Source organism: Glycine max, chromosome 14, assembly GCF_000004515.6.
Source record: "Glycine max cultivar Williams 82 chromosome 14, Glycine_max_v4.0, whole genome shotgun sequence".
NCBI classification, from domain to species: domain Eukaryota; kingdom Viridiplantae; phylum Streptophyta; class Magnoliopsida; order Fabales; family Fabaceae; genus Glycine; species Glycine max.
Window position 1 is genome coordinate 43623756 of NC_038250.2, and position 15853 is coordinate 43639608.

A 15853-nucleotide genomic window follows, 5' to 3' on the forward strand; every position below is an offset into this window, starting at 1 on the left:
CATCTTTTTCTTAGTTATTCGCTCAGCTTGAGCAACTTTTTCTTTTGCGTCCACCTTTTATTCTTCATCAACCTTCTCCTAAACTACGTCCAATTGATTGTCCTGTCGAGTGTTGAGTCCAAACTTCTGTTGAAGTTCAACAAGTGTGGAATCATGCACCTGGGGAACTTGTTGAAATTAGCCATCATTGGAGAGTCTCATCTTGGAGATGTTATATCAACTTAACACCTTTTGTTTGGGGAGAAACGCTCCATCCTAGTAGATTTTGTCATGCACATCTACAGATGTTTCATATAAAATTTTTCTTATAACTCCATGGATTTCAAATACCTTTGTGAGGATGACACTATGGTATATATCCTTTTCAGTGCTCTTGTCCTTCATTACTTCTGTAGCAAAGCAGTTGAAGAGAATCTAGGGCAAGTGAAAGGGGGTGCCTTTCATAAGATGATACAAAATAAACTTGTGTGCGTTGGACAAAACGTCCTGTGATCCTTGTTTGTGAATGACGACCTTGTTGACTATCTGTTGGAAGATTTTTGCCTTGCTCAATAGTGTTTCATAGCATCTAGGGGTCTTAGCCTAGTTGGGTCTTCATAAGGAGTGTTAAATGTGATCTTCCAATTCATCTCCCTAGTTGTTCATGAATTAGGTTCCTCGATACTCATAGCCAATGGCTTAAGCAATGGTTTCAACCGACAACTTCACTTGGATACCGAGGACTTTTCCAGCAAAATATCCTCCCACATCTTCATTTCTGTAAACTTTGGCTGTCCTCTAGAATTCTCGGATAAGTTCAGGCACCACCACTTTGGGGGCTTCAAAGAAGTGATGGATGACACACAACAAAAGATGGGCTTTGATGATAGAGACAATGTTTTCCAGAGATTTAATGTCGAAAAAATGCTCGACATGAAGTATTGGTTCCTTATCCTTCATCATGACTTCGGCAACAAGAATGGTCATAGGTGTAGGTATGGTGATATGAATAGGGGAACCTTCCTCAAATGATGCAGAGGGAGAATTGTTCCTGAAGTCTGGTGCAATGTGGACAACTGAGGTTGGTTTTGTTTCTTGGTCATTGTTAGGGTTAGCAGAATTTTTAGGTTTTCGAGAAGAAGAGAAATTAGGGTGTAGAAAGGTTTCTGAGAGAGAGAATGTGAAAGGGTTGTATAAGGTTTGATCATGAAAATACGTAATGATGAGTAATGGTGATGGTTAAGTATTTAGGGTGAAGAGAGAGAAAGAGATCGTAAGGGGAAGTTGAACAAATATGGACTTTTTCAAATAGGATCCGACCCATTTCAGGTGACTTAGCACAAGTATAATCAAAATGTTGTGTTTTACTAAACTTGCATCCAGGGTCACTTGAATTTGAATTTGAATTTGTGGAGTCAAATTTGGAGCCAAAATTTCACTAATTATGATTAGTGAATTTCAGCTATGGCTCAACCCACTTATCCAAGATCAAGTTCAAGATTTTCCACTAAGTGTACTTAGGTGTCATGAGACATGTAAAGCATGAAGGACATGCATAAAGTGTTATTATATGATGTGACAATAGGATGTAGCAAGCAAATGCACACCTCCCCCTTAGGCTAGACCAAAATTTAATTGGATTGGGCTTCTCCCAATTCAATTAAATTTCTCTCCCAACACACACATCAAGTAGTGCACTTAATGTATGTGAAATTATAAAATTATCCCTAATACAAAAACTAGTCTAGGTGTCCTAAAATACAAGAGTTGAAAAATTCTACATTACTAGGGTACCCTCCCTACACTATGGAGTCCTAAATACAAGGCCCAAAAATAATGAAATTCTAATCTAATATGTACAAAGATAAGTGGGCTCATACTTAGGCCATGGGTCTAAAATCTACTCTAAGGCTCATGAGAACCCTAGGACCTTCTCCTGCATCTCTGGCTCAATCTTCTTGGAGTCTTCTATCCAATATCCTTGGGGGTAGGAGTGCATCACCATTTTCAATTAAAAACGATCTTAACTTTTCATAATAAGCTCAAGGAGCTTGCTTTAAACCATACAAAGCTTTATTAAGTTTGAAAACATAATCAGGGTAGATAGACATCTTTCTAGTCATAATATATGTTGATGACATCTTTTTATCCATAATATGGTTTTGGATATATTCAACATGAAAGATAACAAACTAGAAGATACAGATGTTGTTAGAGGAGATAAGTTAGTCTCCAACAATGCCCCATTAGTAATCTTGAAAAGGAATATATACAAATGATTCTTTATGCTTTAGCTGTGAGGAGTCTTATGTATGCGTAAGTTTGTTTCCATATTAACATAGCTTTTTTTAGTGGGAGTCCTAGGAGATATATGAGTAATCATGGTATGCAACACTAGAAAGAAGTAAAATGTGTAATGTGTTATTTGAAGAGAACAAGAAACTACTTGCTTACATATCAGAAGTCTAAAAGTTTAGAGATCATAACGTATTCTGACTCCAATTTTGTGGGATACCTAAATAGAAGAGACTCCACATTAGGATACATCTTTAACCATGATGGTGGAGTTAATATCTTGTTTTGAGGCATTGAACCATATGACACGATTGTTAAATTTTGTCAATGGTTTGCCTGTTGTTACAAATATTAAGAGGTTATTAAGTATTTATTGTGACAATAACTCAATAGTGTTATACTCCAACAATAACAAGAGTTCAACTAGGTCAGAGGTTATTGACATAAAGTATATGATTGTTAAAGAAAGAATTAAGAAAATTAAAGATATTTGTAGAACATATAGGAAAAGACAGTTTGCTAGCTAACCCACTAATTAATGGTTGACACTTAAAACGTGAACATTTATGTTGCTTATATGGTGTTGTTTCAATTGTTGTCTTGATTTAGTAGGAGTCTTTATGTTCTATGTTTGGATTCAGATTTCATGTATTTGATTTTCTGCATTTATAAAGATTAAAGTTTATAAGTTTATTATGAAACTTGTTTATTTAAGTGCAATGTTTAAATTATACTTAAGGACTTAAGATTGATCTTGTTAAATACTTAAGTTGGACCAATTGGACATAAGCATGATTGAGATCACATTACATGTAATTTCCATGTTACTTATCCATATTGACCTATGTCATTGAGTGTATTGATGTGGTGGTCATTGAGGTCTAGTCACATTTGCTATAGTGATGAAAATTGCAGTGATTTCGTTATTGATACATGAGATGAACTAAGTTGTTAAGGTGGAAGTCTAAAGATAAATAGTGTATGGATGCACACCTAAGGAATCGTGATATAATTATTATAATATGTAGTCTAAGTGAGAGATAGTTGGAATTTTCTATTCCAATAATTAATGTGATATAATATTATAAGACAATTATATTAGTTATTTATCATTAGTGAATTTTATTTTATGTGGTCAAATTAAGTGTACCCGTTAGATTACTAAATTAGATGATATATGCTTAAATGAACAAATGTTAGGATTGACCCATTAAGGGATAATGAGAACCTTATTAGGTTAACACATTATAAGAAGACTATAGTCCTCCAATATATTGAGTCACCACACATAGTTTTTCTTCTCTTCATCTGAAGAGTTACGAAGGTCCCGTTGAGAAATAAAGGGACTCCAGTTGAGGAAGAACCTTAAGGTGATTGATTGTTCATGATTTAACAAATGTCGAAGAACACTTTGATCAGAAATTAACTACAAATCCAGGTATTTTATTTAATCCTTAATAATCAAGTGTTTTGTAGATCTTAGGACCTTTTGGTGAACTGTCCTAGGTTATAAACTTGTGAATTTTTTAATTTTCGCATAAATACTCACTTTTTAAAATATAAATTAAATTCTATGGAATTAAATTAAATTTATACAATAAGTTAATAAAATAGTTTTTAATCACTATAAACTAAAAAAAAGTAGATTATCATTATAAAATAACAAAATATAATACGTAATGATATAAATAAAATAGCTAGAGTACGTGCATCAATTGTAACACTAAACAAGTGTTAAGAAACTAAAAATAAAAGTTATTGTACATAGAATATTCACCTTAAAATTGATATTAACGGCACATGTAGTATCTTGTGTAAAGAAAACACATGTAGTATTAAAATTATTATTTATAAAATTTCCAATTATAAAAAAGTGAATATAAAAAAAGTTAAAATATGTTTTTATCTCCTAAAAAGGGTATATATTCTTTTGGTCCCTATTAATTATTTGTTTATTTTCTTTATACCTAAAGAATATTTCGTTAAACACTTTAGTCTTTCTGTTAACTTAGGATAAGAAAGTGCACTATCACCACTCCCGATTATACTAAATGTGTCATGTGTCATTTTAAATAATCTTTTTTTTCCATATAATCTTCAAGCACATCAAAGATATGTGACACTTGAAACCCAATTAAATTAAATAAAACCCTAAAAAGTTAGGGATAGTCAATAAATTCCTTTTTTCTATTATTATATAACTTGTTGTCGCTATATAACTCTAACTAATTTAATAGTGTAATTATTTAGTTTTCACAAAATCTTGATGAAAGTTGTGTTGAGGATTGACCTAGTTTTTATGCATCGAATAAGGTATGATTGAGTTGGCAATGCATATTCACCATTGTTAAATTATTGGTAAGTGTAGTAAATCATAAAAAACTTTTTAATAAGTAAGAGTATCATTTTTTTCAAGAAACTCACTTAATACTTAACAAAATGACAATAATTGCTAACTATGGTTATCGGAAATAACAAATTCAACTAAATTGTGAGAATGTAAAGTTAAGGAGTAATAAAAAATAAGAAACTCTTTTAGGATAACCTTTACAAACACTTGGATTACAATAAAAATGGATTGAAAAACAATGAATAAATTGAAATTAGTTAGGGACATGAGTAGGTCGGACTGTCTATCGAGGACTTATAACTCGACCCATTTAAGGTTTAGTTTAATCTAATTTATCAAAACATAATATATGTAAATGTCAAAAAGATAAATGTCAAACTTGAGATTTACCAACCATAAGATAAATGCCAAAAAGATATGTAAATATATATAAGGCATTTATCAACCATTCATGCAACATTAGATCATAAGTTGTAAACTTGGCAACCTCTATATATCATGTCATCCTTAGTACACATCTCAACACTTCTATTGAAATCTTAGTTGATGAAACCATATAAGTGATATATTTCTAAAAAGGAGAAAAAAACATGTTTTAAATTTGGGAGAAAATTGTCCTATTTTTAAGGACTAAAAATATATTAAACCATAAAAACTAATAAAAAGAAAAAAAAATATAATGAACGAAATATTAAAATTTAAATTATATGAGAACTAAAACTAAACTTTAATCGAGAATTTGAGACTAAATACTTTTTTAAATGACACAAACAATACAGTTACGTGATTGTATTGTAATAGTATATTTTATTTTATTCTCATTGTAATCACTTACTAAAGGTTGGTTGAAAGGATAGGCTAAAATTTTATATGGAGAATTTTCAAAGAAAAATGAATGGTCAATATAATATATTTTAGAAGGATTAAAAGTGAAATAAAAGAAAACAAATTGAAATTTAAGTCAAAAATCAAAATCTAATTGTGAAACAAATGAAAAATTAAAAAAAAATGTAAGAAGAGGGATTTTTTTATATAAATAGATAGTTAACTACTCTTAACTTATCGAACCACACCTAAATTCTCATATACAACTCACAGTGTCATCTTTTTTAATCCAGACTCTCCAACAGTATAGGCCCCATGATCTTCCCAGGTAGGTAATCTGTAAAGAAAAAGTGGGACCCAGAGTGGGTTTTCTTCTGTCCTTATGTTCATCCTGCACTAAATGGGATCTAAAATCCATCAATCGAAAGGTTTTTTTTTTTTTCTATAATCAAACAACCAAATTAAGCTTTAGTCGTTCATGCATTCTGTTGTTCTTCAGTGTGGTCCCGTCTCCACGTACTCTTCCATGCCTTAAAAACCGTCCTTCACAATTCACATATCAGAGACCACACGTTGAGTGTACAGTGCAAACAAAAATAACTATCTTATATATTTGTAAAATAAGACACAACTAGAATGGGGTTATTAGGCTGTTTTAGCTTATTATAGACCAAAGGGGGTGCAATGGTAAGGTATACGATCAATGAAGGGGTGTACCTTCGCACCAAAATTAATTACTATAATTATTGGTCCCTATCACATTCGTAAGTAGGTTTTTGATATCTTAAATTAGTGTGCTAGTCAGTGAGGTGCAAGTTATCGTTCAACTCACACACCATAACACATGCAGATGATCATACGGATTTAAGGCTCAAAACTTTTAATATGAATGAGGCTTAATTATATTACATATATACAGGCTTTACATAATTAAATTGAAGTAAATTAAATAAGTGCTTTGTACAAAGTTGTAGACTATCAAAGGTTGAGGGTATATTCTTCACTTTGATCTTATGTTTGACCTTTCCATTATAATATGTTTATTTGTTAATTTAGAGAGAAATGCAAAGAATTATTATAATTTTTTTATTACTTATCTTTCATTTTTAGGGATAAATAAAAAGAGAGAGAAAAAATAGTCCTGAGTGTTTCCGTTTTACCTGAAAATTGAAGAGGAAATTAACGAGGTCGTTTCATTATTTAATGATTGAAAGAAATGTCGCAAGCATCAATAAAAGCTATTATCAATATACACAATGACAGTTTCAAACAATCGACAAAAAAAAAATTACTATTTGCTAATATATGAATGTTTTTTTTTAAATTGCTAATATGAATATTTGAATCTAAAGATTTTGAGTATGGACGGCAAAGCCAAGAGGATAGGGTTATATCTGGAGTTAATACAATGGTGACCTAACTGTTTCTTACAATTAATATATTGATATTGATTTTATTCTAATGAACGCTATTAATATTCATAAAACGATAGGAACCTACCTCCACTTTCCATATTTTATTACAAGAGCCTGCTTTGCAGGTAGTAGGCTCTGCTACCATTATTTCCTTATTATATGTGCGCCATCATAGAATTAATGCATTGCCTTACACAAGTACGTAAATAATAATAATAATAATAATATAAACTTTACAATCTCGTATGATAAGTTGAATTAAGTTAGTGGATACTTTTCTTAGAAAAAAAAGTTAATGAATACTTATGAGATACTATTAAATTCATTAAATAATGATACCTTGTCACATTTTTTATCATAATCAAAAAATGACGTGTAAAATAATTTATTAAGGCTTTAAAATCAAAATATTTTTTTTTCAAGATTTTAATATATTAAAAGTTTCACTTTTTACATTATTTTTTTTATTCATCAGCAAGTGATATTCGATCGTTAACATGATCCCAACATTTCTTTTTATAATAAGATCGGTTAAAAGCTTAATAAGTAATAAATAAAATTAATGAAAACAGGTTCCCTCCACTATACACGTGACATAACATAACGCTAGTTGTAAATTTCCTTCCTGTCATGTCCTCTCACATTGAAGTTTGAAGATTCATATATGATGTCCTCATCAATGTATGTATATATTTCATCCATATATACATCAAACGCAGTTTAGAATTAAGTGCTTCTTTCTGAAATGTGGTACACTGGTAGATGTATGCTAAGGTAGATTCTGAACTTTCTGACAGTTTTCTAAAATGCGAGAAGTGAATGAAACTGGGAAGACATAAATGAAGGGAGCGCAAGGTGGGTTGGGGACATTTAACAGAGGAAAACCCTGCTGGTGGAGAGATTGATGACGAAGAAAAGTGACCAAGAAAACAAGGGTTGTTTCAAGTTGGTCACTGTTCAAGTATGCATTTATGTGAATTCAAAGTGGTTATAATGAAGGCAGGTGAACTTGTTTGAGATTGAACATTGCAACCCTGTCCCTTTCTCAACGCCTTTAATGGCCCCGGTAGGTAGGACCCTTTTTTTTTTTTTCCTTTGGTTTAATTTGATCATTTTCTTCGTTTCCAATTTTATCATGTTTACTATTTCAAGTGTGTTCTTTTCAATGCAATAAAGAGAAGAAAAAAAAAAGTAAGAGAGAAAACTACGAAAAATAAAAGTAGAGGAGAAATAAAATATAAAAAGACGAGTAACTTAAATGAAAATATATATAAAATTTGTACCCTACAGATTGTATGAGCGAATGTTTTTACATGCTCTTATAGTCTTTTTGTACTTCTGCGGTTGAAAATGTAAGATTAATTGTGTATTATTTTGATTGTATATATCGACCGAATGTGACTCAGTCATGTCAACTGAGCCTTAGAGGGGTCAATGTTCAATGTTGGTCAAGACTTTAACATTATCCCAAGTTCAAGTTGCATGTTACAGGGACAATTGTCTAGTGGGTGTATCTAGAGAACTCGGGCAACAACTAGATGGTGATGCACGGAGAATCACTCACAGGAAGATTGCAATAACCCTAGGTACGAGGAGGATATTATTCAAAATTGGACCTAGAAGATGGTAGGCTACACATGATTCGAATGCTTCTGCCTAGGTCTCCTAAGTCCCAGGGAAAGATCTATATCAGAACAAAAGTAAAGTAGAAAAAGTTCAGTTTGTTTTTTCTTTGTAGAGACTATATATATACCTTATGAAAAACAATATTATCAACTAAAATAAGAACATCATGAACAATAAAACAATCTCTTAGAGTATTTAAAATAATGTATACTCAAGATTTAATAAAAACTTAACAATAAAGTTTCACTCCCTCCGTTTGATTATAATAACTATTTTACAAAATTAATCTTATTATTATTAATTTATTTACTTTTGTTTTAAAACTTATATCATTAATATTGTAAGTAATAAGTAAATAATAATAATTAATGTTACATTAAAAAATTAAAATAAATATGTTAGGATAAATTTTTTCTTTTCACGCAACGATTATTATGAGATTAAAGAAGTTATATATATATATATATATATATGAGTGCTTAATTTTTTACATGTCCGGCCATCTTTTATTGCCGTTTTCTAATTAAGCTATTTTCAGTTCTTGTCTTCCAGTCCTGCTTCTTTAATTAGCTTGCTATTAATTATGCTCCCAGCATTCGATCGTTATCTTGACTCCTGCAACTTTTTAGTTAGAACGCTCACGATTGTTAAGGACACGAAGAAAAAGGCAGAGCAATGATGAGAAAATTAAACGCAGGATTATTTACTTTTTTTTAAAACTCAAACTTAGGATTTTTATTCGACTTGCAGTATGCATAACGAATATCTTTGTGACAAGCAACAAGCTTCTTCGATTATAAAAAAATAAAAATAAAAAGTAGCAAGCTACATGGTGTTAAATTTAGCGATCCATTTGGGGCCCTTCCTCAAATTTATTCAATATATTGATGACTAATTATAAATAAATGTCAACTGCAAAACACATTTTATATGTTTTGGCACATCTTGCCCAATACCTATTTTTTAATACTTTTTTTCTAAAAAGAATAATGACTTGAATATCTTACTGAATTATAAAATGGATTTTATATTCTTGAATAATAAAATATAATCACGTTTCAGAGGGAAAAATATGTAATTTTTATCATAGAAGAACTCACGTGATTAGTTATATGATCAACTGACAATATTTTTTATAAAACAATGTATATTATTTTAACTTAATCATATCTTACTATTTATTTAAAAACAAAGGAGGGGATCCAAATCCTTATAAAATTAATGAGAAGGGAAAATAGAAAGAATATTGTTCATGTGAATTTTTATTACAAGCTAGGTTTATTTATCATGGGAAACTCAAGTGAACTATAAGATATAATCACGATAATGAGATCATAGTAGTTTTAATAGTTTATATTAAATTGCATGCATATATGAATAATCTCGATTAAAATATGACACGTTACATTAGATTTCAAGCCATACCATGCGATCAACCATTATTGTGTGTTCAACCATGCACGTACAACCCTACATTTGTCTCGTTGTTGTTTTTTGCATGATTCAGTTGCATATAAGGACGATTGCATAGTTGTTTTTCTGTTTCCGGGAGACAAATGCATAAAAGCAAAATTGTCAATATCTTGAGTTGAAGTGGGCATGTATCTATGAGCATGAAATGCAGCTGCAGGAATCAGGGGAGTGGTTGTTCAAACATTTATTTGGGAGAGAGAACGAACAATTAATAAATTTTGCGTTCATTTTTTTTTTCTTTGGGAGGGGTGACTCATAGGACTTGGTTGATTTAATGTGATCGAGGGAGTTGAGAGCCTTTACTTCTAATGTGTTATAAATAGCATATGTCATCCATGGATGTGGATCAGTTCGATCGCTTTAATGGCTGAAAATGATGTTGATGGCTTTCAAGTTTTTAGAATGATGAAACTCCTAAATTTCGTATCTAATTTTTCTTAAAACAAATGCTTACTAACTATCTTATTATTTTTTTGTTGAAGATAATAAATATCTTTTATGAGAGATAATTTTACTTGAATCGACTAAAACTATTATAAATAATAATATTATCATTTTGAATATTTAATGTTATTACATATCTAAAAATTGAATTTGAATTTGAGAATAATGATTGAATGGTAACATTATTAACTTGATTTTTAATATAAATACCTTTTTATTATTGATTCTTTAATCAAGAAACATCCAAAATTTTATTCTTATTATGTATCTTGAGAATACGAAAAAATAAAAAAAATATTATGATACCTAATAATGACCATAATTATTAATTATATTAATCCTCTTCAAAGATACTACTAGAGAGAAATTTATTGCTTAGGTTTAATTATTTGTTTAATTCTTATAATTTCTAAATTTATATTTTTAGTCCAATAATTAATTAATAAGTAGATTTTTTAGTTTTTGGAGTTTAATAATTAAATTTTTTAGTTTTAAAGTTTACATTTTAATTTCTAAAAGGTCACTCTTATTTAAATTCTTTAACTTTTTTTTGGAATCTTATGAGAATCAAAATATAAATTTTAAGAATTTTTTGAAAATTAAAATATAAATTTTAAAGACTAAAAAATTCATTTATTAAATTTTAAGGACTAAAAAGTTTACTGGACTAAAAAAGATAAATTTTGAAACTATTAAGATTAAATGAGTAATTAAAGCCATTGCTTTAATTATAAATGCAACAAACATTTTGTTATTCTAAAAAAACTAATAGTTTTAGCATTCCACGTTGTTATTTTTTAAAAATTTGAATTTCTAGTTTTTTTTTTCTCTTAATGAACTACTAGTAATTGGGGGAAGTTGGAATTATTATCCACATTAAATAACCATTGTCATCCGAGACCTTCCCTTCAACTGTATAGACTCCCAACATTTATGACCCGTGTCATACATCTCCTCCTCCCTCTTTCCCACCGACTTTCATAATCACAAGTACCAAATTAATTTATAACGTGTCATGTCATGTCATGAAGGAGCATAATTAATTTAATTTACACTAAGATTATAGTGTTGTTTTATTTTGTGGGTGCTACATATATTATATAGTCAATGGTGCAGTAAAAGGCAAGCAAAAGAAAGTATAGGAATTTAATTTGACTCACATTTTAGTAGGTAATTAAAGAATCAATAATATTTTTTTAAGATTAAATATCACGTTAAAGATATATTAATATATCAGATATAATATTTTCTAACAAAATAATTCTATTTAAATTTCTCTTAATCATTGTGTTTAATGCATGTTGATTGATATTTTTACCTTTGACTTAATTAATACCCATTGGTTAAAGTTTCTCACAATATAATGTAACAAAACTTTGATGTGTAGGCGTGGAGTTACGTATCAAGGGTCCTTTAAAGGTGAAATCATGATTCATTTATGATATGATCTTCACCCCCAACTTTTCGCAAGAGTACTTTAGAAGCAGAAAAAAGTGCATGAACCCATTTTTCCTTACGCAAGAATGAGGTAATACTGGTAAAACCGAACTCCTAGCGTTTTGATCTAATAATAATAATGCATAACTTCATTACTTAAGATGTGAAAATGTGTACTATGAAAGGGTAGCCAAGTTGGAAAGCAAGTTGGTAAAGACCTCCAATTTTGACACTTCCACCTCCCAAGTTCTGCCACCTACTATATAACCACCTCAAACTCATTACACATTTCGCTCACTCTCTTAATAATTGAAAGCTATGGTTTCCTTTCACAAAGCTTTGGCAGAGATCCCAATAACAGAAGTTCCACCAGAATTTGAAGCTCCACCAAAGAAGAGAAAGTGGGAAGGGGAGACACTCACTGAAGAATTCTTCATGCATGATCCAACAGATGAGAAGAGAAAATCCATCTTTGATATAGAGCTACATCTTGAGACACCATTGCCTTCACATAAATTGCAACAATACCTCACTATTCAGGTACAATATATAATAATATGTTGTCTTTTTATTTTTTGATAGACATATAATAATAATATGTTGTCAAACTTTATACAAGGCTATCTAGCCTTTTTGTTTTGGTTGAACTCAGTTCTATTTCTTAGTCGAGAGTTAGAGATTAGTTCTTCGACATAGTGAGATTCATTTAAAGAATTTTCTTTCAATAGATGTTACACATATGGATATGAGGATGAAACCTTTTACTACATGTTTAAGAGACACATATATCTGTCAACTACATCACACCATGTGTAGATAGAAATATATCAAGCTTTGTATTCTTAGTTTGGTTCTCATAAGTTGATATAATGTTTCATATTATTTTCATGCAGTCAAGGCAGATACACTTGTGCAACACAGGGATGACTATGATGAAAACACAGGACTTTGAGAGAAACTCTGACCCTAAAGTGCCATCACTTGGCCAAATGAGTCTAGACCTTGAGCTGTCACTGAAGAAAAAGGAAGATGGTTATGACACAGATGAGAAAAAGAATCATGGTTCCACAGGGAGTGCTTTTGGAGAACGTGATTTGATGATTGAATCGAGCAACAAGTGTAAAAAGGATGATTCGTGTGTTTTAACTCGATCTCCACCATGGTGGCTATCATCAGAGGGAGATGATCACAAAGAGATGATTACAACGGTTTGTATGAGGTGTCACATGTTGGTAATGTTGTGCAAGTCTTCCCCAGCTTGTCCTAATTGCAAATTCATGCACCCACCTGATCAGAACCCTTCAAAATTCTTGAAGAGGAAGAAGGTCCAGCCTCTCTTGTGCTAATTAACTAGGAATGCACGTGGTGCAGATACACGGTTTAATTGAAAATTCTCAGGTGTATGTAGCACATGGTCCAAGCTTGTATTATCTGTTTAATTACCCCTTGAATATATGGTCCAAGTTTCTTTATAGTTTAGTTGTGTTCATTAAAAACAAGGGGTACGGTGGTAATTAACCTACTTCTACGTAGTGGTGAATTTAACTGTTAGGATGAGTAATGGGTGATTCATGAGAAACTAACCTAATGTTATCATAATCATATCTATGTACATATATATAAGTGTTAATGATCATCTTAAATTTATGTATGGTGTTTTGCATATAATAGTAGAATTTAGCTTGGTAGGTTCCTTCAGGATTTGAAATTAATTGCATGACCATTTTCTCTGAGGGCTCTTAATTAGCTCTCATAACAGCACGGTCCTTCAAGTTGTAACAAATGTTTCTCTGTATTATCATTTTCTTTTCCAGCAACGAGAACCGAGTATATTCGACATGTTGCATGGTAACTTGTTTTCATTCACGCAAACTATTTTCGTATTAATGTGCTAAAGAGTTACCATTGTCATTCAGTTAAGTTACTAGTTATTTCCATTGTCTTCACTCTCCATGTGTGTGATGAGTACCGTTCAAGTGAGTGGAAAAGTTAGATACTGAACTTGAAAGGTTTCTTCTTGTTTTTCTTGAGACACGTATATATATATAGTGGTACTTAAGAATTCTTTTTGTAGAATAGAAGATAATTGAATATCAGATAATTAAAAATAAGGACATTATTTGAATATCACTGAAATGAGAGATCCTGCAATAAAAAGTTATCGGCCGAACATTGAGAAAATGCTCTAAGCATGGTAAAGTTATCGGCCAAACAATAATAGTCTTTTTACAAGAATACTCTCTATAACATTATTTGTTTTTTCCCTCTCTCGGTCGCTCAATAATCATCTTGTTCCAAACTTTTTTCTTTCTCTTTTCACATCTTTTTTTGTTAAATATAAAAAAAAAACAACTAAAATATGTGGTGATAGTCGATATATATTTGATTTTTATTTTTTTTATTCCTAATATTTTTTTTCTTTTATTATGTAAAGTTTTTTTTGTTTCTATCGTTAGAATTTTTTTTTATTAATGATGATATGACAATTAACTTTTTAAAAATACAATGGGGTGATTTCAAAACACCAATATTTATTTAAAATTTTAAATTATAATTTCTAACGGTTTAAAACCGCTAGAATTGACTAAACGAGAAAAAAAATATCTAGTTGTTTAAACGAGAGAGAAAAACATTATCAACAAATACCCAGATCTAAAGCCCCCAAATCTAGAAAACCCGCATCAAACTTGCAACAGAACCCAAAAGAAAACAAAAAGTAACAGAGAACCCAAGCCACATCAATTACACTATCCTTTGCCGCATGAACGACTATGGCGGTGGCGTTCGCAACCGCCACTGATAGTACGAAGATGATGACTCCACCCAAAATGGAGAAAAGACTATAATTAATGACGGCAAATGAATATCTGAAATATAGCATTTGCATTAATCAGCTTACGTATGTTATACTAGTAATTTCTATTCATATTAAATGCGTATAGGGCGTTAATGTGTAGCGTCATGCTCATTTACGTTTCTTGCTCCATAAATTCGAGATAGTAAAGTTAATAAATAGTTAATCTTCACATATTTGACATTAAACAACCCTAATTTATTGCTCCACTTTCTATGTTATACTTTAGGAGCAAGAGATAATCGCGAGTAAAATGAATCCTCTTTCCTAAAAAAATACTAATAATAATGTATCATCTATATTTCAAATTATTTATCATTTAAAAAAAATTAATTTGTTTTAAAATATTAATGACTTAAAAATAAGAAAAATATTTTATTTTTTTAAAATGACACTTGTTTATTTGTTGTATCTTGACTAAATGCTTACTTATGGAGTATTGGTAATGAGTAACTAAAATTCTAATTCTTTACTGCTTTCATATTTTTGTCTACTTTTGAATGATTTTTTTTTTATATATACTCATCCTTCCATTTAAAAGATAAATAATACTCCTAAGTGAGTTGAAATAATTTTAATATAGACGAAAATATTAATCATATTTTTAATATGTTTGATTTTCTCCTAAGTGGTTAAATAAAAGAAACAGAAGGTCGTGAAGTAATGAGAGTTTTTAAGTATAAAGAAGTCTCTTTTGTCAAAATAAAAAAGTATAATTTAATTTTTTTAGCAAGTGTGAATTATGTTAAATGATAAGATAATTTGAAGATAAATGAAAGAAGAATTAAATGTTGAATTTAGACGGATTAAGATCTCAATACTAGTCATTGGTAAGAGCCTTGTTCATAAATTAAAGTCGGAACTCCTTTTGGATGTAGGAAGTAGGAACTACCAAGTCAGCTACATTGATGGAGTGCTTCATCGTCTGAGCCAACGGATACTCCTTTTAATATGTTTGATTTTTAAGCAAATGATAACTTTGAGTAAAAAAATAAAAGCAAGTGATAATCAAGAACACTGCTTAAGGAATTAAAAGAAAAAAATTGGAAGACAAAAATAATGCATTTTTAACATTTTTCTATGGCATCAACAAGACCCTAATTTTTATGTTAGGATCATCAAATGTGAGACATTGTCTACTAACCGCTTTGCTAT

The 15853-nt window shown here is 30.3% G+C and overlaps 1 protein-coding gene across 1 annotated transcript; it reads left to right on the plus strand.

Annotated features, from left to right (window-relative positions):
• The first annotated feature begins 11958 nt into the window (after positions 1–11958).
• On the plus strand, positions 11959–13491 carry LOC100784445 (uncharacterized). The gene is made up of 2 exons (XM_003544742.5): positions 11959–12384; positions 12738–13491. Exons 1-2 carry the CDS (start codon positions 12163–12165, stop codon positions 13188–13190), a joined length of 675 nt encoding a protein of 224 aa, XP_003544790.1. The 5' UTR covers positions 11959–12162; the 3' UTR covers positions 13191–13491.
• Positions 13492–15853: the final 2362 nt, after the last annotated feature.